The sequence below is a fragment of the Phyllopteryx taeniolatus genome, chromosome 20 (assembly GCF_024500385.1).
Source record: "Phyllopteryx taeniolatus isolate TA_2022b chromosome 20, UOR_Ptae_1.2, whole genome shotgun sequence".
Classification (NCBI taxonomy): domain Eukaryota; kingdom Metazoa; phylum Chordata; class Actinopteri; order Syngnathiformes; family Syngnathidae; genus Phyllopteryx; species Phyllopteryx taeniolatus.
The window spans coordinates 13,154,020-13,181,679 of record NC_084521.1 but is presented as its reverse complement, the minus strand read 5'-3'; the positions used below and the strand labels follow the sequence as shown (position 1 = coordinate 13,181,679).

At 38.6% G+C, this 27,660-nt stretch overlaps 3 protein-coding genes across 10 annotated transcripts in view; all 3 read right to left on the bottom strand.

Annotated features, from left to right (window-relative positions):
• Nucleotides 1-11,360: 11,360 nt before the first annotated feature.
• si:dkey-118j18.2 (uncharacterized) lies at nucleotides 11,361-18,233 on the bottom strand. Its single transcript, XM_061758643.1, has 6 exons — nucleotides 17,776-18,233; nucleotides 17,533-17,699; nucleotides 16,040-16,121; nucleotides 15,793-15,952; nucleotides 14,177-14,309; nucleotides 11,361-12,972 (listed from the first exon to the last, which is right to left on the bottom strand). The coding sequence occupies exons 3-6, from the start codon at nucleotides 16,057-16,059 to the stop codon at nucleotides 12,779-12,781; spliced, it is 507 nt and encodes a 168-aa protein (XP_061614627.1). The 5' UTR covers nucleotides 16,060-16,121; nucleotides 17,533-17,699; nucleotides 17,776-18,233; the 3' UTR covers nucleotides 11,361-12,778.
• Nucleotides 18,234-18,369: 136 nt separating this feature from the next.
• On the bottom strand, nucleotides 18,370-21,730 carry timm21 (translocase of inner mitochondrial membrane 21). Of its 2 annotated transcripts, XM_061758642.1 has the most exons (7): nucleotides 21,638-21,730; nucleotides 21,227-21,536; nucleotides 20,988-21,050; nucleotides 20,787-20,884; nucleotides 20,126-20,199; nucleotides 19,124-19,229; nucleotides 18,370-18,613 (listed from the first exon to the last, which is right to left on the bottom strand). In XM_061758642.1, the coding sequence occupies exons 2-7, from the start codon at nucleotides 21,507-21,509 to the stop codon at nucleotides 18,521-18,523; spliced, it is 717 nt and encodes a 238-aa protein (XP_061614626.1). In that variant the 5' UTR covers nucleotides 21,510-21,536; nucleotides 21,638-21,730; the 3' UTR covers nucleotides 18,370-18,520. The 2 variants fall into 2 exon arrangements, with proteins under 2 accessions (XP_061614626.1, XP_061614625.1); XM_061758641.1 differs by having other exon boundaries at nucleotides 21,227-21,698.
• Nucleotides 21,731-22,445: 715 nt separating this feature from the next.
• neto1l (neuropilin (NRP) and tolloid (TLL)-like 1, like) overlaps nucleotides 22,446-27,660 on the bottom strand; it is a 59,868-nt gene continuing 54,653 nt past the window's right edge. For 3 of the 7 annotated variants that reach the window (XM_061758805.1, XM_061758800.1, XM_061758806.1), the window contains one exon: nucleotides 23,316-25,148. In XM_061758805.1, the coding sequence (XP_061614789.1) occupies nucleotides 25,019-25,148 (130 nt within the window). In that variant the 3' untranslated portion in view covers nucleotides 23,316-25,018. Of the gene's footprint in view, nucleotides 23,038-23,315; nucleotides 25,149-26,901; nucleotides 26,977-27,660 lie in introns of those variants that run through there. The other 4 variants (XM_061758807.1, XM_061758804.1, XM_061758801.1 and 1 more) reach the window with 3 other exon arrangements.

The window sequence follows — 27,660 nt, the reverse complement described above, 5'->3', positions numbered from 1 at the left end:
CGTAATGCAGAGATCCCCTCTCTCCTAATGAGCCTGCAATATGGACGAGGAACTCATTAGAAATAATTGGAAATACAGACATCTATCATCTGCACACTTGTTCTGTAGGCATCGGCTGCAAAAGATAGTGACATCTTAGCCATTTTTCTCCGGAGAAACGAGCCACATTGACAAGAGAAGGGGACACTTGGGTGATTGTTTTTGCGCCACAATAGACAAGTTAATTAATTTTAATTTGCCTTAGTTCGCAGCGTCAAGGTTAGAAGACGGTGCTGGGCCAAGCAGTGTAGTTGAGGAAGTTGAATTGTGTTTTAAAGTAAACGTGAATGTATGTACTTTGGAATCAGACGTCTTTTATGACTCAGAAAGGAAGGTTATCTGAGTATGGCTTTTGATACCATTTCCTATACCATCCTTCTCGCCAGACTGGCTTCCATTACTTCATCTGACACACGCCTCGATTGGTTCAAATCATATGACCGTACTTGGTTCATTCGACTGAAAACTTTCTCATCACAACCATCTTGGTGTTCCCCAAGGCTCAGTCCTTGATTCTATCCTGTTTATAATCTACCTGATCCCACTTGGCCATATATTCTGCAAATACAACATTCACTTCCACTGTTCCATGGACAACATCCAGCTTTAACTTTCGTCCAAACTCACCTCCACATTCCCGCCCGCAACCCTCTATGCCTGTCTCCTGGAAATGAAATCCTGGTTTTCTTCCAATTTTCTCAAACTCACCAGTGTCAAAATTGTCCTCATCGGCTCCAAATCCTTACTTGCCAAACATCCCAGTTTCACCTACACCATCGACAACTCCTTTGTTTCCCCCTCCCTTCAGGTTCAGAGACCCTGTCATTACAAACCCACATCAATAACATTATCCTATCCGTCTACTTCCACCCAACACTCAAGCATAACAGTACCATAGTACCACCATCCTGGCCCACACGCTTGTTACATCCCGTTTGGATTATTGCAGTTCCCTCCTCTTTAGTCTCCCCCATAAACTCATCCATAAACTCCAACTGGTCCAAAACTCTGCCGGATGCATCATCACCAGAACCCCATACACTAAACATATCTCACCCATTCTCCACCAAGTTAACTCCACTGGCTTTTAATCAAACATCGTATTAACTATAAAGGGATTCGCCGCACATTCAAGGCCACGAATGACAACCTCTCTCCTTCACATCTCTCTGACCTCCTCCGCATCAACAATCCCACTCGGACTGTCAGGTCTGCCTCCTCCATCAGCCACACCGTCCCTCGAGCCCATCTGTCCACCATGGGGTCCAGCACCTTCTGCTCCTCGACTTTGGAGCTCTCTCCCTCCTGATATCAGTAACATGGACTCCGTATTCAATTTAACACTCACTTGAAGACCCTCCTTTGTAAAGAGACCTATTTACTTTGATTGTTGTTCCTACAGTTTTTCCCACTGTTATTCTGCCATTACTGTTCTGTTGTCCTGGATAGTTGGTGGTCTGATGCAAACTGTTTAATTCTTAATTTTATATATTTGATATTTGATTGATATTTTATCTGTGTTGTAATTGTCCTGTTGGGAGAAGAATGTATTATTGTTATTACTATAGTTATACAGTATTTCTAAGTTTTGGTCATCTTGATTCAATGTTACAGCGGAAATTTTTGGTACAAGGGAATATGACAGACACACTGAACAGAAAAATGCGCAATTATGAGAAAATGTAATTTTACAAGGCTAGCCATAATATTATGAGAAAATTAATATTTGACAATAAAGAAGAAAAGTATTTTTTAGGAGAATAAATTGTTATTTTACAAAACAAACATACTTTTAAGTAAATAATCATATTTTTAACAGAGCAAGGTGTTAACAAGGGCGACTTTGCTACTACGACGACTAGGGATAGAGCTAGCGGTGGCTGCACTGAAAGCCCCAAATGCAAAAAAGTGACTGCAAACTGCTAAGCACGCAGGAGCCGCTACACGACAGCGTGGATTCTATTTTCCCTCATGGGGGAAGCACCAAGCTCCTAAACTACTTTTGTCAATAATTATAGTACGTGTGCATGCGACAATAACAGACACATCAGAAAACAAAATGATGCCTTACAATCACCACGTGGACAATTTCCCTGAGCAATCAAGTATGTGTTGCTTGTCAGAAAACTTCAACAAAATTCAATGCAGCTCTGCTTATCTTTTGTCAGACTGCAAATGAATGGCGCTTGCAATAAGCCACTTGTTCATTTAACCATGTAACACTTGATTTTACACTAAATTGATTTAGCAAGCACTCCATACAGTCAATAGTTTGTATACTAAAGAAAAGTACATTTTACAATGAGTTATTATTGAGAGAATGTTTTTATTTTATTAAAATGTTACCAGGATAAAGTAATATTGCAAGAAAAACATCCTAATTTTATTTTTTATTTTAAGTATAGAATTGACTTGCATAGTGTGGGATTATCAAAACAAAATTAGTTACGTGTAAGTGCTTGTTTTCATGTTTAAATGCAAATGTAAAAATGGGGTGAAAACGCTTTGGCTTTGAAGATGACCTCAGTGAGTCAGATTCCACCTTTTCCAGTCTGTCATTGTTGGATAAGATGAAAGCAAATAGCCCAACACTTCCATCAGGTAGTGCGACAGGGATGAATGGAAAGAGCTCGTGTGAAGTAAAGACCCTATGAAAGCAATGATTCCATGTGGAACATCAGACTGTGTTGAAAAGACAGCATACGGTATTACAATCACATAACACAAATGATTGAACTGATATCAGTTTAAACGGGGCTAATTGTGCATGACAATAAAGAGACCTAAGGCCTTGTACACACAAGGATTTTTCAAATCTTAAAATATATTTTTTTAATTTATTATTATAATTTTTTTTTTTATCTGTGACAAACCCCTATACATACAGATAAACAAAAATCTGGCATTTAACAGTATTCAATAAAGATGATATTGATTCAGATTCAGTAGTATTACCTTAAAACAGCAGGCTTGAAATTGTGATGTTGCATTTCATTGTAATAATATAGAAACACTCCATTTTGTTTGTTGCCATAATGACCCTGCACTGTCTCTATTCTAGCTTTTCCATCCAGGATACCTCTCATTATGTTAGTAATAGCATCTGCGCTAATGTTATTGTTCATAGTGTGCAGTGCTTGCGCTCGAGCGCACACACGCACACACACACATTCACAAATTCACATACGTTTTCTGTTGTGGAATAAAAAAAAAAACAGCTATTGGGAGCGGACAGCAATGTGATGTAAGATTCCAGTAGAGGTACGACACAAAGTGAGGCTCTTTGTTGGGTTTACGGTGGAGAAAGCGGCTGGTAAACTTCCCCCATATGATACAGAGAAAAGTCAGGTTGGCTATTGACAGTGTTGGAAGTAAACAACTGAACAGCTGGTAACAGCGAGCTGCTCAAGATAAGGTACTGCAAGTGCTGATTGAAATGAAGATGAGTCATTTGCAATAAATGTATTCAAGAAATGAGAGTATCGATGTTTCACTCATTAAAAATCATGTCTGTCAGCCCATCATTTTTAAGGGTAATGTCAAATGAGTTGAATATGACTTTAAGGTGCTTTGGGATGTGGGAGGAAACCGGAGTACCCGGAGAAAAGCCACGCAGGCACAGGGAGAACATGCAAACTGCACCCGGGGGGGGGGGGGGGGGGGGGGGGGGGGCGGGATTTGAACCTCGGTCCTCAGAAATGTGAGGCAGATGTGCTAACCAGTCAACCACCGTACCCACAAAATCTATATTTAAGCAAAAAAACTTTGTTAAATCGCAGATTTATTTTGATTATTCTCAATCAATATAATTGAAAATGTGCAATAAACATTATTTGGTACCTGCAATCAGGATGTAAAATTTTGAGTATTAGTAGATTTATTAATGTATCGGCTATAGCATTATGAACCTAACAAAGGCTTTAGTATACATTATTATTCTTTGTTGACTGGTTCTACAGCAACAATGCCTTTGTGGTACTTATGAGTCATTCGACGAAAGTCATTGTTACACCATTAGAAGCAGGCAGCTGCAAACATTGCACATGGCTACAGATGTGAAGAATTCTGTAATATTTAATGCCTTTTTATTTATATGTGAAGGAGGTGTGATGAAAGACTTCTCTGAAGACAAATTCGCAGGCTGACCATGTCCAAGTTTCACCGGCTTTCATACGCAGAACTGCACTTCATCATACTGAGGGCTGTTTCTTATTATTTTTGGTTATCTTATTTAGCAACACCTTTCCGTACACAACAGCACACCACTGCATAATGCAGGCAAAAAAAAATCATATATTGCTGAAGTCATACTGTATGTACCTTACAAACAAAACTGGGTGCCATCTTCAAAGAGACAAAATATTCTAATGTTGTTCTTGGATTGAATCCTTCAGATTGTGCCGGTATACCAAGTGCTCTGCGTATATTGCAAAATAGATCGTCTGTCGGGGAACGCAAGCATGCTGTGACAACGCGAGAGACTGCGTGATTTCCGGAGACGAAAACATGGCGTTGCCTCTTGCACAGACCCGGAAAAAGCAGCTACTACGAGACAAACGTTCTTTGTCTGTTTCTCGCTTAATTTTTTTCTCTTCTCTATCAGCTTCGCTAACAGCGATAACGAGGAGAGAGCCAATTGAGATTCTGACCGACAGCTACGGCAATGCTAACCCGTCTGTCATGGAGAATCCCAGTTCCTGCACTGAGCAGCCGCTGAATTGGAAGAAGACAGATTCGTCTATCTCGACAGATTTGCTCGGTTTGCCAGAAACGCAGGCCAGTGTCCTCCTCTCAATTGACAAGAAATTGTCAATTACACTCGATTTGCTTCGCCAAGAAATCACTGAGCTCAAAAACATCTCGGAATTTACACAGCAACAGGTGAAGGAGCTAAGATTAGATAATGCTGCTCTCCGATCAAACATGATGTCAGAAACAGCAGAATTAAAAACTCACAGATTAGAGTATAAAATCATCAAAGAAGCTACACTGGACATTCAATCACAAAGCATGCGTGACAATCTCATTTTCTCGGGCATTCTAGAAAACGTCGAAAAAGGACCCCGAGGCGCAGATTAAAAGGTTCATGACGTCCACGCTGAAGCAGCAAGATACAGTCGACAAGATTACCTTTCACCGTGTTCATCGATTAGGAGGCCCCCGTCCAGGAAACCGACCACGTCCCATCATTGCAAAGTTTGAACACTTCCAACAAAAAATCTTTGTGAAAACAAAAGGTCGTGAGCTCAAAGGCACATTCTTTGAAATGAACAACCATTCAGGAAATCAATGAGAGGCATAAAATCTTCTGGCCAATACTAGCGCCTCTATCTTTCCGAACACTCAACGAGATAAAAGATAAAGGTCAAATTAGTAGCCATATGAACACAGCTGCGATCAAATTACTACTAAAAATCAGGCAAAGACCACACTATACCGACTAATTATTGGCTTGTATCACTGATTAATGCAGATATCAAGATTATCTGGAAAGCTCTTGCAGCAAGACTTGAAAAGGTAAGCCACTATGACCAGACAGGTTTCATTAAAGGTAGAAGTTCTACAAATAATGTCAGACGTCTATTAAATCTAATAAGCATGTCACATGTAATTCTAAATACATTTCCATCAGAATACAAAGAAAGTCCACTGTGACACAGTAAAACTGTTCCGGCAGAAAAGGGACACAGCTCTTCCTTTCTGCTTGACCTAACAGGACACACAAAAAAAGAAGAAAATGAAAACTAGAACGTATTTAATGTGTTTATGTACATTTTTCTGACTTCTGGCTTGAGAAAAGGAGAGCTACAAGAGGCCAATCAGCCCGTTAATTGATTAGGTAATTGCTCAGAATCCCTCAGCCGTCCATGCCAGTGACCCACTGGCATCACCATTGAAGGAGTTGACATTTTTACCCGTGTCATTCCATTCATTCACACTGCCTGCTAACTCCTGCGCAGAGCGTGAAGCATGAGATTGGATTTACAGTGTAATGAAATAAAGCACATTGTTCGCAGTTAGCTTAGAGGAGGAGGAGGATTTAGCCGGCTGCAGAGTTGATCGGAAATTGTCGCATACAGGAAGGAAGTGGTGCTTAGATTCACGTTAACTTCACTTGGGAGTGTTCTGTACTCGACTGTTTTAAGAAGACAATAGAATATTAGATTAACGTGACAGTTGTGATGTTTGTCCAAGAACTGTGAAATGCAAAATGAATAAATAATACTTAGGTTTTGGCAGTTGTTATGCCTTCGCAAAGTGCTTTTCATTTCGATTCGTTGTTTGGGCCAGACAACGCAAAGGCCCATTTGAAAGGGAAAGAATGAAGTAAAGGAATCTAATGAGAATACTCAGTGTTTCAAACACAAAAAACCTTTTTCTTTAGGGAAACTGACCAAAGATTTGCACAGACACACACCAAAATCCTGTAGAAAGTCTTCCCTGAAGAGTGGAAGTCAGCAGTCATAGCTGTTTGTGTATTATACCTTGGAAATAAGTTTTAATATAGGTTTTGTTTTTGTGCATGGAAGAGACTCAATTTAAGCATTGCAGATAATGTAGGTATGGAAGTCAAAAGACCTGACGTGAGTGTGTGTGTGTGTGTGTGTGTGCGCATGCGTGTGATCTGGCTTCACTCACACTGGATGCGTGATGGCATTTGGTGGACTGTGCGAAGACATGAAATGAGTCTGCATCCAATCAGACTGAAATCAGCCCTTCTCAAACCCACCGCATGCACAAGACACATAATGATAACAGAAACAGCACGACTGCTCTGGGCATGTTGTTGAATATTGTAAACAGATGTGAAAGGTCGAGGAAAACAAAAGGCAGGAGTCTTTTCATCTTATGTGTTATTAGACAATTCTTCATATCTGCATGTTGATGAAGGAAAACCGAGACGGTGTAGGACTGGACTCATCCGTTCCAATTACAGTGATAGAGAGCTGATCTGAAAACACTCGCACGTGCACACGCACTTTAATCCCAAAGCCAATTCCTGGCTGTCTTCTTATAAACGTTCCGAAAGTCAACCCTGGCAGTGGAAGTTAGAATCACAGCACCGTCAAACTGATTAAGAGCCATTCAGATGTTCGGCCATACACATGGTCCAGCTGTAGAGCTGTCAAGTGAGAATACATTCCTACTAATACAATCCACATGTTGTCCCAGTGATAGCTGCGATGGCAGTGTTGGCACACAGGGTGGAATTCTGCACGGACAATGTAAATGGGTCGGACTAGCTGTCAATAAAAGTCTTTCTGAAGAAGCTCCAGAAGCTCCCTGGCAACATGACACAAACATTAGGACTCAATAATGCTGTGAACCCCCACTAAAACTGAGAAATGGGACGAGCTCTCAGTCCCTTTTAAGCAACGTAAACATACTAGATCTGGAATTTGACCACCATTTATGGGAATGTCCCTCTAAAGTCACACAAAACCTAAACAACTGGACCTCAGTTCAGTTAGCATCAAAAGGATTAACTGCATGTTTTGCTTTTTCTTTGGCTCTTTTTGCAGCACTTATTCCAAAAGAAGGGAGCGTCAAGAGAAGAACATGAGATGAGAGGGGAAAAAAAAAAATGCTGGCAATATCTCAATCTGCAGTTTTGGTATTTCAGCAAGAGACGTGAAGTCGACGCATATTATTTGCTTTCGCGGGCCACACGAAATGATGCGGCAGGCCGGATCTGGCCCCGGGCCATGGGTTTGACAGCTGTGTTGTAGAGTGTCTCTCTCTAGTGAATTCATTGTTAAACGTTCACTCCAACGCAATGGATGCAATGGTTAGCAATGGTTGGTTACTTCTATGTGCCCTGCGACCAGTTCAGGGTGTACCCCGCCTCTCCCCTGAAGATAGCTGGGATAGGCTCCTGCAAGCCCGCGACCCCTTGTGAGGATAAGCAGTACAGAAATTGGATGGATGGAATTTTTATGCACACTACAAGCTCATTGTTGCCCATTTCCTTATTTGTAAAGTGAATAAAGGCTTACAGATGGCAACAGTTGGATGCTGCAACAGTCATTCGGGGGACCACGGATGAAAATTAGTGTTAAGCTAACAATGGCATTGTTTTCAAGGTTTTTTTTTTCCAAATAGAGTTCTCTGTATATAATGAACATGTTCATTTATGTGCACTGTCTCGTTAGAATAAAACAATGAAATTGGAAGTTAGTGTTTGGCGGAGCAGTACAGCATAAAATGGCTGTCAAAACGCCCTCAACAAACATTGAGGATGCCAGATAGTTGGACTGAAACACCTAGAAATGCAATACAAATGTTTTCGCTATATTTAAATTTAGGGTATATTGTTATCTTCGAGAATTCATTGGTAGTTTTAGTAGAACATTTAAATGAATTATGGTGAGAAACAGGCTCCCTTGCGCCACCAATAAAAAACATTTTCTCTTCCTTCTCCACATCTTTCTGTTCACGTGTATTTTCAATTTTCAGTTTTTGGAGCTAAAATGCTGACAGAGAAGTCTTGGCATAGATGGATGATTTGCTCCACAGGCCACTGTGGTGACAGCTGACAGGTGCTCCGAGAGGAGACAATTTCTCATTTTCACCCTTCATCGTTAAGACGAAGGCACCGGAGGATTTAAGTCACAAAGTCGCAACTTTCTATTTGGAGCAAAAAACAAATTGACTCCTGGGACAGAGAAAGCGCCGTTCTCGTATAAAATATGGCATGATTTGGCAAGGGTTGACAGGGGGAAAAAATAAGCAGGGACAACACAAATAATAAACCACACTGCACATTACAACGTTTCAATAAAAGCCTATGTGGTTTTTTACCCTTGAGCCATCACCACAAAGCCCTCAGTGGTGAACCAATAATAAAAGATGAACCCTCGTAATTTTTTTTGACAGCTGGTTAGTCAAAGCACTCTCAAGAAAACCACAGCCCAAAAACTCATTCTGACACTTTGAAGGATGGCAATTTCAATGAATCACTGAATTAAAAGAAAAAAAGGAAAGAAAAAAAATATATTCTTTTGCACCCTCGCCACTGTTCCTGATCCTTGAATAATAGTTTCTGCACAAACGGATGATAGGAAGGTTTCTCGGTAAACCAAGCCACAGAAGACAAAACCAACCAAGAAAGAAAAGTAACAGGCAACAGAAATGTGAAGTGTGTACCTGGTGGCTGGGGTTGCACCCGTTGGGGCCTGGCCAGAAACAGCCCTTCCCATGGGCTCACCACCTTTGGGAGGGGCCAAGGAGGTCAGGTGGTCAATGTGAGCTGCGTGGCTGCTCAAAGTACACCCCGTTTTGGGAGCTTTTGGAGGGGCTACTGGAGACCATCCCCGCTGGGGAGTCCTTTATTCTGCTGTGGGACTTCCCTCAAACAACCACCATTCCAACTTCTTGGGTTAAAACAATGCAGCTGTTCAAACAACAACAACAATATATGATGTGCATGTAAATGGTGATGGCCTATGCAGCAGGGAATTAAAACCTTTAAAATGTGCTCTTCATTTCACACATGATGTAGCTTCAATCTTAAGATCACAAGATATGGCTTTTCCCCACAGCCACTGCATAACCCCCTCAAAGTTTGGCAACTAGTGCACGTACTGTATGCGGCCAAGGTCTGCGGGTGCAATACATCTCTGACAGGAAACACAGCGTAACTAATCAGTTACGCTACCTCGAGCGCTTCTATTTTACATGTGGACGTGGGACCTCAATAATGCTGCAAGGGGCTCAATAAATATACTTGAGTGTGCTTTATCCATTATGCGGCTGCTTAGCATGGCGAAATGTTATGATTAGTAAAGCAATTCACAAGATGGATCGCTGCTGTGTTCTCAAAATGCAAATATTTCACATGAAAACAATTACTCGAGGCCTGCTGATCTCACTAAATGAAAGGCTAAAAGCTTTTTCGTTATGCATTCAAATATAGGTCATCACACTATTTAAAAAAAAAGTAGTAATTTAGATTAACTTAAACATCAGCCACAATATTTGGAATACCTGCATTTTCGATCTTAGAGAAATCTTTTTTGTCATGCCGGCTAGGTAATCAAGAGTGAGACTCATTCAATAAATATGCATTGGCAGCATGAGAGCGAAGCAACAGGATAAATTGTAAATAGCCAATGGAGCAACACTGGCCTCTAGTGGAGCATCTACATAAATGCAACAGCAACTGAGGTACCTAAATGCCGTAAAATATATTGGATAAATTACGCGTTAATGGATGAATAGATAATGTATTTCTATTGGAACTTGAGCTATAATACAAGGGGAGCTCATCAGAGTTGGTATTATAGATGCGTTGGTCACAACATAAGGCGCTGACACGGTCAGAAATTGAATCATCAAAGCTGATGGTGTTTGAGACTTGCACTGCAGCATTAGCTACATTTGAGAGACAATCCCAAAAACGTACACACATACCGATAACTGGGCCGATTTTGATCCACACTCCCCTCTTCCAGTTTAAATAACCAAAGGTCTGATTATCTGATGTTCCCAAAGATTATCGTGACAGATTTATTCTGGGGTGTTGGGTGAGTTATAAAAACCCTGTAAACTGAAGTCAATGAAGTCAATTGGAGAACAATGTAATACCAGTACTGAATTGTTACGATATAACATTAAAGGGGAAGGAAATGCAAAGGCTGGTGTAACCTAAGGACGAAATCCAGACGCAGACTCAGTAATGTTTATGTAGTGAGTGCAGTGCGGAGTGCAATGACCTCTACATTGGACATACCAGGCGACCTCTACACAAATGCATGGTAAAACATCAGAGACCAGTTTCTTCAGTCCAGTCAGTAGTTAATTTGCATGAATGGGACATTTGAGGACAACGAGGTCCCAATTCTGGGGAACTGCTGGTTTGAAAGATGGGTGGCAAAAAAACCTTATACTGCTTGTCAAACTAGAAAAGCACTCTTTAAACAGAGGTTTGCGCGATCACCTATCGTCTGCTTACAACATTGTCCTCCAATCTCTCACGCCACTTGAAAAGCCCGGGGACCGTAAAGAGGGACACGCCACACTTAAAATCTTACTGAAGAAGCCTTTTGGATTCAATTTTTTACAGTTTTAACAAACAAGACAAGTCCAGGATCTTTGACTCAACCTTTGCTGATTGCTATGGGTGATTGAGAATCAACCGAAAAAGGTGCAGCTAGTGTTGTGGCAGTGTAGTGTATATCACCATGTGCTACTTCTAAAATGGTCAACCAAACTAAATAAAGTATTATGAACAAGTTTAATGCAGAAGATGCACCCCCAGCCCCCCCCCCCAAAAAAAATAAAGTAAAAAAACCACCCACATAAGTCACAAAGCCACAAGATTCAATTCAATTGAGCTGTACTAGGAATGAACTGGAAGTACAAGTGGATGCAGGTGACATAAGACAGTAACACTGACGATGGGATACGAATCAGTTGTGCATCATGTGGCTGCATTCAAAGCTACATTTTGCTCATCGCAGGCCTCACATTTTAAAAAAGGACCACAAAGATGAATTTGTCATCACAATACAAAACGGTATAGTACAAGAAAAAGAAAAAAGGGGCAGACCTTCAAGCAAAGTTTAGTTTGAAAGGCAGTGAACCAAAAGCAAATAGCATGGTAATAGTAATGTAATGAGATATTGAGCGTACAAGCCTGTGGTAGACTCACATGTGGATTATAAATTGCTAAAACATTTTTGGTTTGTTTTCAATTTGCAGTATTTAAAATGCTCATGACCTTAAAAAAATAAAATAAGTAGAAGCCCTTGACCACTCCTGATACAGATAAAACCATGTATTTTCATTCCCGTTTTGAGTTCAAAAGTCACAATATCAGTCATCAGAATATGTTGCAGCATATTCATTTGACAAATAGTACTTTGAAAGCTTGAATGTGTTGCGTGAAACAAACAGCTACGACCAGAAGTCTTTGGACAAAGAGTTTTTATGATTTTGTCTCTATACACCACCACAATCGATTTAAAGGCCCTGCAAAGTGAAAATAAGTGTATTTAAATTTGACACACCACAGAGAAAACTGTTGTTCACAATCCTGCCAAATTAGAAAGACAAAAAAAAAAATTTATCACCGAGTGATTAAGACATCTGGGACCTTTTTTAAATTGTGAAATGTATAAAATGTCTCCTCATTTACAGGTGAGATTCTACAGTTTAATTCAAACATTATGGTAATGTATAAAGGCAAAACCATATTACTGTACCAATAATTCTGGATGCCCTCTCATGCAATAATTGGCCCTAAAATCTGTCTTCTCGATGGATTTGTTGCGTTTGACATGCTTTGAAAGAAACCACTCTGTCAAAAAAATGTCTCAGCCAAAAGTGGAACTGAAGAATGGTCTTGTGTTTGGCAATTTCCGCAAACAAGGTTCAAAGAGGCATGAAATGCACTACACTCGTGCTATACTTGAAAGTGAGAACAGTATTTCTTTTCATGTGTCTGACTCTGCTGGAGCTTTGACATCTGAGCTGTCACGCTCGTGGTTGCTACGGGCAGGTTTTGAGGCACATGGGCTTGCTGATGTCATCCGTTACGACCAAAATCATCAGATGTCTAAAAATAGGAAAAAGACAAACCAAACTGGGCTCCAAAAAACACTGAACACACACACGTATAAGCTCGTGTGCAGTGTGATCCAACTAATCAAGCCTGAGGTTTGCAGGTAGCAAGGCAGTATTTGGGAAAAGGCAAACTGGTATTGGTATTCAACTAGGCCGACATGTTCTCGGAGTACTACTCCGTGTGGATTGCTGAGCCTTGTTGTTGTTGGGCTTGTGGCAGGGGAGACTGCGTGTAAGGGGGCGGTGCCTCGGAGCTACTAGAGTCCCCTCCCTCAGAGATGAGAGGTGTGTGATGGGAGGGCAGAGATGCATCGGCCTCGTCGTCGTGGGCACACTCGCTGTAGGGAGGGGGCTTCAGGTCATCCTCTGAAAAGGAAAGAGTGTTGAAAATAACAACATCATTTATAATAGAGCCTTCACAACAGCCGCAGCTATACACAAAACATAAAAACAACGACAATAACACAATCAAAAACTACCAGTCTTGTTCTCCATTCAAAATACTCTCCATTCAAATAAAATAAGACACAAGCTTTGAAGTAAACAAAAACAAATACTCTGAGGGCTCTGGTGTCATTTACCCATGACTGTGATGAGTACAAATATATATTTTGCTACTGGACAAAGACTAGATTCATTTTTCTTCATCTCTCCAGCTGAACCAAGAAGCTGACTTTTATGACTCAAATCAATTAGACTCATATCGCCTCCAGGGTGTCAGCAAAAGTGAGCAGAGATCGTGGACAGCTTCAAACACAGCGTGACAGCTCAAATGTGAGAGAACTGGGAAATCAAGGTCATAGACTACCACAATGCATCCCACTGGACATCACGTAAATGTTTTTATGCTATATGGACAAGTACCATAATATAATGTAAGTTGATCAACAGTGCAATTTTGTAATTTAGAGTTGCTTTCTTCTTTATAGACCATGGCTGTGCATGAAAATCATGAATATGTATATTTATACAATACTGACATTTTGTAATTTTTGGTGTTTATATATATTAAAAAAAAAAAAAAAAAAAAAAAAAATCAGATCCCATGGCTTGTCATAACCAAGTCAAAATGGAAGGAGGACCTTTGTTTTTTGTTTTGTTTTTCATGATGAGTAAATCTCTTTCCCCATTTTAATTTGGTGAGATTCCGCACGCTGTGTGAACAGATTGTGATCATTGTGAAATAAATTATAGGGATCTTTTCATCCGAAAACAAAGATACATTATTCATTGTAAATATACTTTTTTGAGTACACAAGTATATACAATAAATGAACAGGTCATTTAAATAGACACATTGCTCCATCTTGTGATCAGATATCGGTTTTTCAAACTCGCTGATCGGCCCCAGAAATCCTGATCGTGTAAAGCCTAGTTTACACTTATTGATTTTGCAGATGACAACGTATCGATTCCATTCTCCAAGTATTTTACTTTTGCTGGAAATGTCAAGGGTATGCTATTTAGCTTCAAATGTGGGTCAAGTGTAGTTGTACTGTATTTTGAAAGCTGTAAAGGGCCAGGAGACTAAATCGGTCTTCCTGCTTCAAGGCGAAAGTGGGTGTGCTACCTCCAGAGACTGCATCATACGGCGGTGGCATGTCCAGGTGGGAGAAGGATAGAGCAGGTGGCTGCGCTGTGGAGGGCTCTTCTTGTGACAGGTCATCGGGCACGCCGTACCAGCTTGGCCAGAGCGAGGTTTGCTGCAGAGAGAGAGAAAATATTTAAAAGTCAATCACACATACACATGGACTAGTAGTAGTAAGTACACACAATAAAGAGGCATACATGTGTTATACAATGCCTGAAATATTTATGTAAAATGAGAGAACACTATTAGAGGATTTGCTAGGTTGTTTTTACTGCACGCATCCTGTTCTTTATCTTCTTGTTACAATACTGAATGTTCTTGCAACACTTTGCTTCAAGCCACAAAACTGCAAATTTGACAAGCCAGCGTCTATAACATTCTTGGGGTGGAATAAGATGATTGTACTTGTAATACTCCACACTTATGAACAGATAAAAAAACTTGACGGATATCGGCATTTATTTAGAGTATATTTGATTAACAAGATTTTCATTTCCAAAATTCAGCACCAGTACTGCAAAAATTAACACTGACTGGGACCATTAGTCAGAACTACTGAAATGTGGGCAAAGGTTAAGACATACAGGAAATGCCTTAAATGAGACACACATGATGGTGTCTGTTGCTGTTCACTGGTGTTCCTCAGACACAGTAATGTGCAGGGAAAGGCAATGGTGTTCTTAAAATATAGATAATAAAAAAATCCAACTGGACATGTGATTAAAACAGAAGAAAGCAATTCATAAACTTCTTAACACACATTCACTGCCATTGACGGCTTTAGAAGTCAAACATCCATGTTAACTGGGAAGGCTGGCAGTGCATGCGTTAAATTGGAAATTTCATACGCTTCTCTCAAATATTAAATCACCCAAGTAAAGCCGGATGGGCCTCAGAAATAGCTGCTCACTGAGCAGGTGCCAGCGTTGCTTCGATACTAGTGTTAGTGCTGGGGCTTAGTTCGGCACACACTGCCAGAGACCCAATTCACAGCCCTGTCATTACATCATCAATAGAATGTCCATAAGTCACTGTGCAAAAACATTGGGCCATAGATGTTGCACAGTGATCGTCTAGTGAGCACACTGTTATTTCTTCATGATAATGTGTTTCCACTTATTTTTATACTGAACTATATTTATTTTTAACTACATACCGATAAAAATGTAAAAACTAAATTCATTCTGGGGCTTGAATGGATTAATTGCTTTTCCGTTCATTTCAATGGGAAATATTACCTTGGTTTGCAAACGTTACAATTCGGTACAAAAATAAATTTGTAAACCTAGGTTCCACTTTAGTTAAACCATAAATATACTGAAAACTATAGCTGTACAGCGTGCATTTTGAACATCAGACAGACCATCCACTAACATTTTCATCTAGTCTTGTCTCATCAACGAATTCTGGCACACGTTTCATCATGATTCAGTGATCAAAGAGCCTTGGTTTGCTTGTCACTGTCATGCTGTCAGCATGAAAAAGAAAAGGGGCGTCAATAAAATAATTTTGTCATTGTCGACAGAAACACTGCCTGGAGGTATAACAGCACTTGTGCATGTGACATCAATGAGTTCTTTTGAGTCCGGACTTACACTCTGTCTCTCGCACATCTGATGGAGGTATGCCCGCCCTCCAACAATGACTATCTGGGTATTGCGGGGGTTGCTCAGGTACGCGGCGAGCTGCCTCTGTCTCGAGCGGTACCAGCACACGTAGAAGAAGATCTTGATGATGATGAACACTATGACCACTCTGTAACGATGAAGAGGACAGAGAAGGTCACCCGTGCATTGTTCATTCTCATTAATTATCTATTTTGATATTATTAACTATACGCACATATACCAGTACAGCTCCATTTTGGTGGGACTTCTATCACTGGGCAGTGGCTTTCATAGCTGACAAATAATTCAGCAAATTTCTAAATGGAAATACAACTAGTTAAAGCAAATGAAGCAACATCAATAACATTATGGGTTGTCAGTTTTACAATAACTACACAACCAATAGCAATTTCATTGGAAAAGCTGAGATGTGTTGTCGGGCTGAAATGACAATGCAAAATTGAGGATTATATGATGGATGTGCGAAAGTAGCAATTCAACCAAAATGATTTAAGTGTTAAAAGCTGTTTGCGGAATTTTTTTTTGCACTTATTCTGAAGAATGTACTGTGAGCATTTAAGTACTCTTCTTTAACTTGATTCCCCCCCTCCAACAAAAGTATTACAAAAGAAGACGACTATGTGGAATGCACACTACTAGAGCAAGGGGAACAGTTAGAACCCAGCATCACCATATGGATTGCTACTCATTATCAATGTTGCGGTAGTGTTTTGTGTTTTTTACATTTACAGATTAACTTCTTTTTACACTTGTGACCTTCAACAGTGTTAAAAAAATTAACCCATCTGTAATGCAACTCATTACAACAGCAGTTGTAAAAAGAAATTAAAATTACATTTCTGTAAAAGTGTGTGTCAGGCAAACATTGCCCCAAATCCCTCAATTATTAATGTTAAGCATGTTTTTTTGTCTGTTTTTTATTTATTTATTTAAAAAGCTTTTAGCAATAGTACATGTTACAAAACTTACACGTGTTAAGAGTAAAAGTCAGTGAAATACATCAAACATTGTCTGAAAACCCCCTAAACCTCGCAAATATAAAGTACCTCTGAGAGCATTGTTGGGCAAAGTATGGTTCATGGACCACAAACAGACGCACCAAGAAATTTGACACACAAAGCTTTACATTATCAAGATTCATGTAATATTTGTTTATCCTTAAAATTTGTAAACTAAACTGCATTCAGTTTGTTCATTCATTATCTCTTGTATTTGACAAAATATTGGTTACAAATAATTTTGAAATTCATTATAAACACTTGAAATTATTCTATTATTAAAATAAACATTTATTTATTTTTACCTCACCTAAAACTTAAATGTAGCCATTCAGCACAAACGTTAGCCCACCCCCTGCTCTAAGAGGATGTAAGCATTATGTCTGTATTAGGACAGCTTCCACCTACATTTTCAGAAACACAATGTTTAGAAAGTCTCTTGACTGAACAACAACAAAAATACTGAATCACAGCCAATCCTTCTCGAACACACCAGCCGACCATCCGAGAAAAACACAACCCCGCATTCTTGAATATGAATGCCATTAAAACCATTTTAAAATAACTAATTTAAAAAACATGAAAAGAACACAATATACAGGTTTGACACTCAACAGTAACAATTTTAAACAGCTGTTGGGAAAGACAAGCTAGCAGCCTTAGCGACCTGACCACTAAACTTTGCCCAGAACAAATATGGTGGACTTACTTTAATGCGGTGCCATAGCATTGAAGCACAATATACTGTTAGTTAGCCTGGCTGCGTCTTCTTGGGTGATGCGATTGATGCCAGCGGAGCTCCAGGAAGCGGCTGAGGTTAAATGCCATGAAAGCAGGCCACAAACTGCCACGGCCGCCTCGGTTCACCCAAGCATTCTGCGGAGAAGCACCTGAAAATGACCTCATGTGCTAGCATTTTCAACGCAGTCCCGCGACAACAAGAGCTACTTACTTGCCAGAATGTTTAGTTTCGAACAACAGGGGGGTGGGGGGGAAACTAACTCGTCTTGTAGTTTTTCCTGGCTAGCATTATTGTTAGCCAAGTGGGCTGGGATTCAGCTGTTGCCTTCAGGGTTAATCGGAAAACGCTCGATTTAACCACAGGAATGCGCGTGAATAACTGCGTTTTATGAAGACAACAAAAACGGCTAGTTTATTTCCAACAAACGCTAGTCTTGCAGTCATTTTTTATTCATATTAACAGCACAACCTCACACTAAAGAGATAAAATCGTGGCGAGAAATTGAAACGTTCTACAGAATGAACAAAGGACCATGAACATTCACGAGGCTCTCAGAAGGCTAAATACGGTGGCCGGATATTACATGAAACGCAAGTTAAGTTGTATAAGGCGTTGTTGATTATTTGATAAAAATAAAAAATAAAAATTGTCGGTATTGCACTAATCGATGCCAAACACAGATTCAAGCACTAACAACAGGAGACTATTAGTTTTTCGTACGTCCGTCGACGCTTTGTTGCCTTTAAGTGGCCATTATTGTATTATGAAAATCTCACATTTTTGTGATTTAAATCAAGTAAATACTTTCCTGTTTAATGCAAATGCTTTTAATCACCAATGTTACATTTGTACCCTCAGCTATTTTCACATTTACAACATACATAATATTTACAATTATTTGCCAATGAAATATCTCCACTGAGTAGTCCTCTCATTTTGTTGTTTGATGCTGTTTTTATCGGTTATCTTCTACAATGATGGTCCGTCTTGGGTAGGTATCTATGTCCACAAATATGTAGCGGAACTCATATTCTCCAGATTCAGGATTCTGTAAAAGATGATTTTTCATTATAGTGACAAATTGCTTACAACACTCATATGCAAGCTGTGCATATAACATAACAAATAGTAAGGTGTATTAATATAATGTGTTACATATTGTATGTTACATAAAGTATTATGTGCAGGTGCATCTCAATAAAACAATTAGAATATCACAGAAAATTTCAATTACAGTAGTTCAATTCAAAAGGTGAAGCTAATATTAGATGTACTACACAGAGTGGAATATTTCTTTTTCTATATGTTTGGTTTTGATAGCTTACAACTAACAAAAACCCAAAATGCACCATCAAGATATGGAACTATAACATAAGAACCAAAAATATTTTTAATATAAAAATTTGTAGGACTAGGCCTCCTGAAAACTATTTTCCAAATACAAAAAGGAATCAGTGTAACATGAGTTTAACTTTTTGAACTACTCAAATAAAGGAACTTTTGTATGATATCCAAATGTATTGCTTATATTCTTCAAGACCAGAGGAGTACTACAAACCTCTTTTGACTCAGAGTGCACTGTGCCTTTTAGGCCTGGTTCGGATCCCTCTATGTAAAACTTCAGTCTCATGTGCTTCAGTCCATCCTTCAAGTACTCCATATGACTACAGTGGAAAAACACACAGAATGTATTGCAAATTACAAAATAAAACGATTGTAAACAGAGATGAAACGGTATGAAAATTGCATTTCACGATTATAATGACCAATATTATCATAACACAATATTAAAAAAAGAAATGGAGAGAAAAAAAAAAAAAACTTGGTCGATCAATCGACATATGTAAACAAACAAAAGCAATTCAATCAAAAATGTTAGCTTTCCATCAGGCTACTACATACACAAACATAATGGCATTCATAACAAAGTGCAATTCCAAGAATTATTTCAAGCTGATTTGATTTGAGCTGACAATATTCACAAAGGCCCCAACACTGAATCCAAGTTTGTTATACTCAAGATTATAGAAGGACCTTTTTGTCAACACAAGCCTTTTTATGCAGGAGTTATGCCTGCGCGAGGCTCAAGACCGAGCTGTCTGCTACTCTAGGGCTGAAGTCAGGGAAACCTGGACTTCAGGAATAATTCCCAGTTCTGTATTTTTCATGAATGACTAGACTCAGTGAGTGTGGCTGTGATTGTGGCTTTGTCAGTGCTGTCATCTTTATTGTGCACGTGCACTTGCTTTATGGACGTAGAGGGGTGAACATCTCCTGCTATGATGACGCCTGTCAAGGAGTCTCAGAGGCTTCACAAGTCTCCAATAAAGTTTGAAAAAAGATTAGTCTTGATAGTTTTGGGGAAAAATTCACTAGAGGGTCTGACGACGCACTAATATGACAACGCAGTCACTAAGTCGGCAAAACTGTGACACACACTTATAGGATCGTTTTGTCACGATTTATCAGTAAACCTATAAACCGTTTCATCCCTTATCGACAACTGACATTAACAAGATATGTATGCATAGTGAATGTCCTGCATATTCATATTCCCAACCTGACTTGCTGTCTTCTTCCTCGACGAGTCGTCTCACCATAACACTTGATTGGTTCGCCGAATGCACCAATTACCTGAAATTTCAATCAGCAACAATATAAATCTATTGCAGTGGCTCTCAACTCGTGTTACCCTGGCACCTGCATTTTCCTATTGTTGCAAAGTGGTGACCCATTTTTATAGAAATTAAGAACAATAAAGATTTATCTTTTGTTTAAAAAAAATAACCTCTGAAAACACATGTATCCTGCATTATATTTGAAAATGCCATTTAAAATGAGTTTGCTGTACCGCTAAAGGCATATTGCTTGCCATGACGCCCATCAACCAAAGGCTGAGCTGAATTGTATTTGTTTACAGAGTACACTAGTGGCTAGAGCGCACGGACGTAAAATCATTTCGTGTCACGTTTCTAACACGTTCCACGTGGGAACTTGGTACGTCTCTGCACTGTTCCGAATAAATCATAAATGGAATACATTTAATGTTTTTTTTACAAGCTGTCCTCGACCTCCCCGAAATGGGTCCTGACCCACAAGTTGAGAATCACTCATTTATTGTATCTGACCTCATAACAAACGATGAAGTTAACCTTAACATGTACATAACCTTACATGGCAACAAATGTATGGTCCTTCTAAGATGACAAAGTGTTCAGTACCTCTGGGTCTAATCTGACTTTGTTGAACGCTTTCCCATATACTTTATTTGGACTGGAGGAAGAAAACAATTCCTGGAAGACCACATACAGAAGACCACCTGAAACACACAAGAATGTCTTCATTAAATATGACTCAGCAATTAGCAAGTAACTGTTAATATGAGACAATCTCCTGTCTACTTGTTGCATTGCCCTACTTACCTGTAACTCCAAGCCCGATGAGTACAATTATCAAATAGGTGAAATCTCGGCCAGCTTCTTTCACTGTAAAAATATATTTAAAAAATAAGAAAATAAATAGTTAAAAAAAAAAAAAAAAAAGTGATGACGACTTTTAACAACATACAGTATTCACTTCTGACTTTGGACAATTGATCGTGCAGGCTGAATCAAAGAGAGGCTTCAGTCAAAAGTGTGTCGAAAATTGAATATTTGTTTACCTTTGTGTGTAGCTGATGGCTTTGGGCTCCCACTCTGGTATTTGTATACTGATTTCTGTCCACCGCCTCGCTCCTCGCTTTTATTTCTTGCTCTGAAGTCAAGAGTAAAACCTCTGCGTGATTGCAAAAAGCAGCACAGAGCGTGATATTTCCACCCAACACTTTCGACTTCGTGTCTCCCGTGGAAGGTCAGTCTCGACGCTGTCGACTGAGACTCCGTCCTGTGTGTGTGGTCGAACCAATAGCCCGCTGAAAATCTGCACGTCCGCGTCGCTCTTGGCATTAAAATCCGATAAAGGACTTTCGATATCTGCATGTACGCCATTATTATGATTCAGTATCTTAATATAACTTATATACATGAATATATATATATATATATATATACTATGTCAAATTAACGATACTAACCTACTACTTGGGCCAAAAGTGCGCCATGGAAAGTGTCAAACAATCTCGGCGCAAGCATTTGACGTCATCCACTTGGACTCTTGGGAGATGGAGTTGTAATGGGGAAACAGGCGCATACGACTTCCCATATGCTGTCACAGACATGCCATCCGACCATTCTAACAACAAACAACCCAAGTCGCAAAGTTTTTACAAGATCTCACAGCTTTCTGTTTCTTTCTTTATTTCTTCTTTTTTTTTGCGAGGGAACGCAAAGCGTTTTTCAAATCACCTCAGGGACTCCATAACTATACGCTGTAAATTTGGGAAGTGTTTCGGTTGATTGCCACTGTCAGGTAATGAAAAACACCATTCATGTAGTTTTATGTCACTGTAAACTACAATTAAAAATAAAGTATATATACATTTATATGTACTGTATAACGTTTCCATCCTGATTACCGTGGCACACTAATGTGGCGTGAGAGTTCATCAGGGGTGTCATGGGTAGTTATCCAATTTCACTCAATTAAAAATACTTAATTAAATTAAAAAAAATAATTACAAATATATCTTTCTTCACCTGTACCAGCATTGTATAGTGACAGCCAGAACAATTAAATGCTTTGCCATTAGTAAGATGACAGTATGATAAACCTGTGTATCCACCTGTTGCCATTTACAGAACAGAACAACTCATGGCTTCCTCAGCTTTGTGTATATATATATATATATATATATATATATATATATATATATATATATATATATATATATATATTGCAAAATGAGTGGTTATATTGCAGAGTGACTGAATCATCACGATAAATCAGCAAACATTTGTTTATTGAAATATTCTGCCCAGCATTTTCTTTATATTATCAAATCAATATGGAAATGACTCTCAAATAAAAACACAATGCAATGATAAAGAGTGACAAACTGAGGATTTATAATGCGCAGACATGCCAAGTAAATAAAGGGTCATTGATGAAATTCATTACTTCGTTTCACACATCAACCTCAAGACTGTGAAGACATCACACAGCACGCTCCCTATAAATCAACATGAAACGTTTAATTGAAGCATGAAAATGATTTTAAAAAACCTGATTCTATTTTTTTTTTTCATAATGAACAACTTTACATTAAAGGTATTTTCTGGTTTCAGTCGTTTAACAATGTTCCATAGCTAGTTCATCTTTGTCAAATGTGATGCACAGGTAGAGGAACAATACACCTGTGTGGTCTGAAGCAAAGAAAATACTTGATGCGTACATCACAGACCCCTGCCCCCCGCCCCATCACATCACTACATTACTCAGGCATATTAGTTCTCTGAAGTTTCACAAGGGAGAGAGACCGCCAAATGCTGTCAAACTTGGCAAGATGCAGAAGAATGATGCATCTGTCTGACGTATCTGTAGAGAAATGAAAACACCATTACTTCAACTCAATTCTTTTTTGAGCCTTGCATGCGCTTTTTTCCTTTTCTTTATTTTTTTAATCAATCTGCTGCCAGACCTGCTTGTGATGAATTGGTCCAGACTTACTTATTTTAACCGAGATATCTGCTTCCATCAATTTACTGGCAGACGAACCACTGTTTCGCTTTGTGTGTTTTTGAGCACATGGCGTGGAAGAGAGAGTATGTTCATACAGTTTCAAAAAGTCAAGTGACGGGGGGGGGGGGGGGGGGGGGGGACAAAAAAGCACAAAATGAATTTTTCCCCTGAGGTAAAAAATGAAGGCCTTTATATGATGGCAGGTATTCATTTTTTTTCAAGTGGACAACATCTATTAGAGCAGAGGCCATTATTTGAGGAAATAAAGTTTTAAACATTTCCAATTTTTTTCCCATTGTTCTTATGTTGCTCGGCTAATTCAAGTAGCATTTTCTCTTCACAAACATCAGCTTTACAGATGCCATGTCTGCTTTTATTGTGATGTCTACTGTGACACATGGTGATGCCGATAATTACAGCCACCTAGCGGGGGGAAATGAGGTGTCTACTTATTAAATGGATGACCCATTCGGTGACTAAGTGGGCCAGTTTCTATTCTAGTTCGAGGCCACCATCCCTCTATTCATTTTCTATACCACGTGTCCTCATTAGGACCACAGGTGAGCTGGAGCTGACTTTGGGCAAGAGGTGGGGGGGGCACCCTGGACCAGTCACCAGCCAATCGCAGGAGTGAAGGCCACTTTGTAAAGAAATACTATGCGTCTATAGACTTTCATTTCCTCTAAATGCGAGAATACATGTGCATAGAAATAAATGCTTACAGATACATGGCAGAAAAAGAAATGTTTTTTTGTGTATTTTATAAATTAGGATATTATGTACAAGTATGTTTGCTTTGTACTGTGTGTAAGTAAGTCATTTGTGTATGATGCAGGTTTTAACTCCAAAAACCAATTTGACAATAGATGATCCCTTCCTGTCGTTATTGTTTTACCCTCATAATCCCAACAACACCAAGGTTCAACTTTTGATTAACTTTGGATTAAAATAAAAATACCCATCAATGTTCAGTTTGGTAGAATACCTAAAAAATAAAACAAGAAACAAACATTTAAAACCAAGAATGATGTCTGTGAGACATGAGAGGCAAGCAGGATAGATTTACTACAGAGACAAGTTCAACAAAACAACAAAAAGAAGGTGCTTTATTGTTATTTAATATTAATATTGTTACAAAGCATAAAAAACAGCCCTGAAGAATCGTTTGAATAACATTAAAAAAAACATTCTTATTTTGCCCAAGTAGAAAAGCCCGGTTTGATACAAAGACATTAAGCTTCCTGTGATGATTGTTATAAAACAAAAAAAACGTACAAAAAATATAGAAGAAAAAAAAAGTCAAAGGGCAAAAAAACAACAACTAAAGCAATTAGTTTTGGGTCTTTATCTAATTGTTTTCAGCAATCAGCATGCAATGTATCTTATTTCTACAAATGTTTTTGGAATGTCTGTCTAATATATTAGTAGGCTGGGCTCGGGGGGCGGGTGGAGGTTCTGATAGTTTCATGTTCTAGTTATATTTCAATGGATATTTAAGAAGCATGCAAAAGTTTGGCCTTGCATTGATTTATAGTTATTGTCAAAATAACCGTATTAACATTGATATGTGTTAGTAAATATTCCAATTTTAATGAACAAAACTATAAATCTATAAATCTACTACTGATTTGGATAATTCATGCTTAATGTTAGATCATGTAAAGTTGGTCATCACTGACAGTGAAACAAATATCCTAAATTTAGTCAGAAGACATAGATGCCGCGTGCTTTCTATGGCGACAAAAACAAAAAAAGTGGGATGCACATCAAACTTCCTTCAGAGAATAACAACATGAAGTATTTTCAACTAGTCCTTTGTGCTCATATTTGCACACGATCACATCATTTGGATAGTTTCAAAGTGTCCATTCAGCCTCAGCATCATGCTGGTGTAAGTGTCCACTCCACTTTGTAACATCAGTGATGCCCTCTTGCACTCATCTGGGATTGCACTACTCTCAAGACGTCTACATAATGGAGACAATGCAACATAATGTAGAACATAAGTGCACGCACACACAGGCACAAGACACGCACACACTCGTACACGTTCACATATAGTTGCGACGTAACATTGTTTTCATGCTAAAAGATAAAGCAGGCTCATGTGACGACTGCATATGTGACAAACTAACAATAATAAACACATACCTCTCTGACAAGATATCTGTATTATTTTGTAAATGTACAATGTTTGATACAACTCTTGTATATGCTCGTGTATGAAGTGTCCAGTGAGTATAAAAATGCACGAGGATAAAATGCACGAGGAGCAAACACATTATTTCACACACAAAATGCTTATATTTCATGAGACAACTAAACACATGCAAAGCTACGCAACGATTGTGTGGATGAGTATAAAAGGTTAAACCCAACATAATTCATACCCTTGCCAAATTTAAGATAAAAGTCAATTGTTTTTAGATGAATGATAATTTGCTGGTTGGAAATGACACAAACAAGTTAAGAAAGACTGTACTAAGTTGTGTTAGATTTTTAGTTGTAACATTTTTGATCGTTAGCATTTTCTGTTGTTTTAGATTTAGAAAATCATTCATATTCCTGACATTTTTGATGAAACGATATTTCATATCATTCCAAAGGACTTTGGTTACTTCAAAAGTGTGGCATGTGGGCTCTCTCTAGTGGTTCGTGAAAAAAACTAAACTAAATGCTTAAACTGCATATTGTTACAGTGGCTTGACCTTTTTCTTCTTTTTTTTAAACCCAGTAAAGTACATTTGTTAACTCATTCAGTGCCAGCCCTCCCAGTGAACATGGATATTTGACTTCTAAAGCAGTCAGTGGCACTGAATGTGTTAAGTACATTACAATACAATTACATGTGATCCTTCAGAACAGTTTGTTTAGTCATTTAAGTACAATTGTTATTTAATAAAGTCACTATTCATGATATATATGTTTTTATTTTATGAAATGTTCAAACTGCATATTGTTACAGTGGTTTACAATAACATTAAATATGCTTTTTCTTAAGAAATAAAACTTCTGCCCAGTTTTTGATGAACGCTTAGGCCTACTATGCTACCGTATTGGTGGTACTTGGAGAGCCAAGTATTTTTTTTAAGTCGGTACTTGATGTTAAAAGTTTGAGGACCACTGATCTAGAGCATTCTACTATGTAATGAACTTTACAGGATATTGAGAACAGCTCTTCAGTGAGCCTGAACAGGATAAGCGCTATAGAAATTTCACCAACGGATGGAATGTCTTAAAGTATTTCCCCAATTTCTCCTCATCCATCTATGCAAAATATTTCAAATACAAAGATGGGTACATTTGGTTTGGTTTAATTAAATACGTAGTGTGTTTTCTCACTGTATGATTGTTTAGTATAAAACCTCATATCTTGTCACTTTTTACATGTTACTCATTAATTTTGCTGTTGGGGGAAGGGAAGAGGTTAACACATACAGTATTAACCAGTAACAAATGGAATTAGAGCTTGGAAAGTAAAAAAAAAGTCTATGCAGATCAAACATCTACAGAGTTTGTCCACCGTAACAAATCATGCAGTAAATTCCAACATCACATATTCGAGCAAACACACTAAAAGGGAAAGACGGCTGCAAGCAAGAAAACCATTTTAATGAAAATAAAACTGAATTACATTAAAAAAAAAAAACATTCATCAAAGCAAACTGTGCAAATGATGACTACACAACAAAATAGAGATGATTGAATTAGGGGGCTTACCTTGAGATTGTCTCTTAGACCCTAGTTGTGTTGTACTCTGATTCATGTTTGCTCAAAGAGCCAATGAGGCAGAACCTGAAATGTCACCCCTCTGTACTTTAATGTCACTTTGCAGACACGTCACAATGCAACATGTGCTGGTGTGTTCAGACTCAGCATGCAAAGTTGTCTAGTAATAATATCACGAGTCAGGACCGGTGAGGAAAAGTGCATGCAGGAGTAAAATAACAAAAATATTGTGTTTTTCTTTTGTAAATGTCTAACAATATATGATATTCTATCGGTAGAAAAATTTCTGCAGTTTTATTTTGACATTATGCACTGATTCTGTTATTATCAAACAGTCAATTTTAAACTTGTACTTGTATTAAAATAAAAAATAAAAAGATTTGTATATGATTAAATCTACAGCTGCTTCCTGAAAAGTTATTATCATGATGCTAATTGAGTCCCTATAAAGTATAGGGACACTTTTTTATTGATTGAGGGGCTGTGCTCAATCCGTTAGTTCTCATCCGTCCATCCACACATTTTCGATAGTTATCCTCGTAATTTGGGTTGCGAGTGACCACTGCTATACTGCCCTCCGTTAGTTCTCACTGAATCTTAATTCTTTCAAGAAAAACGTTGGACAAGACCATGATTTCAATTTTGTAGCAACAGTCGAGGGAAGGCCCTTTGTTGCAATACCCTTTAGGCCATCCTTAGCCCATTAAAGGCCTTTGGGATCAACTTGAGCAGAGATCTTACAGGTACACT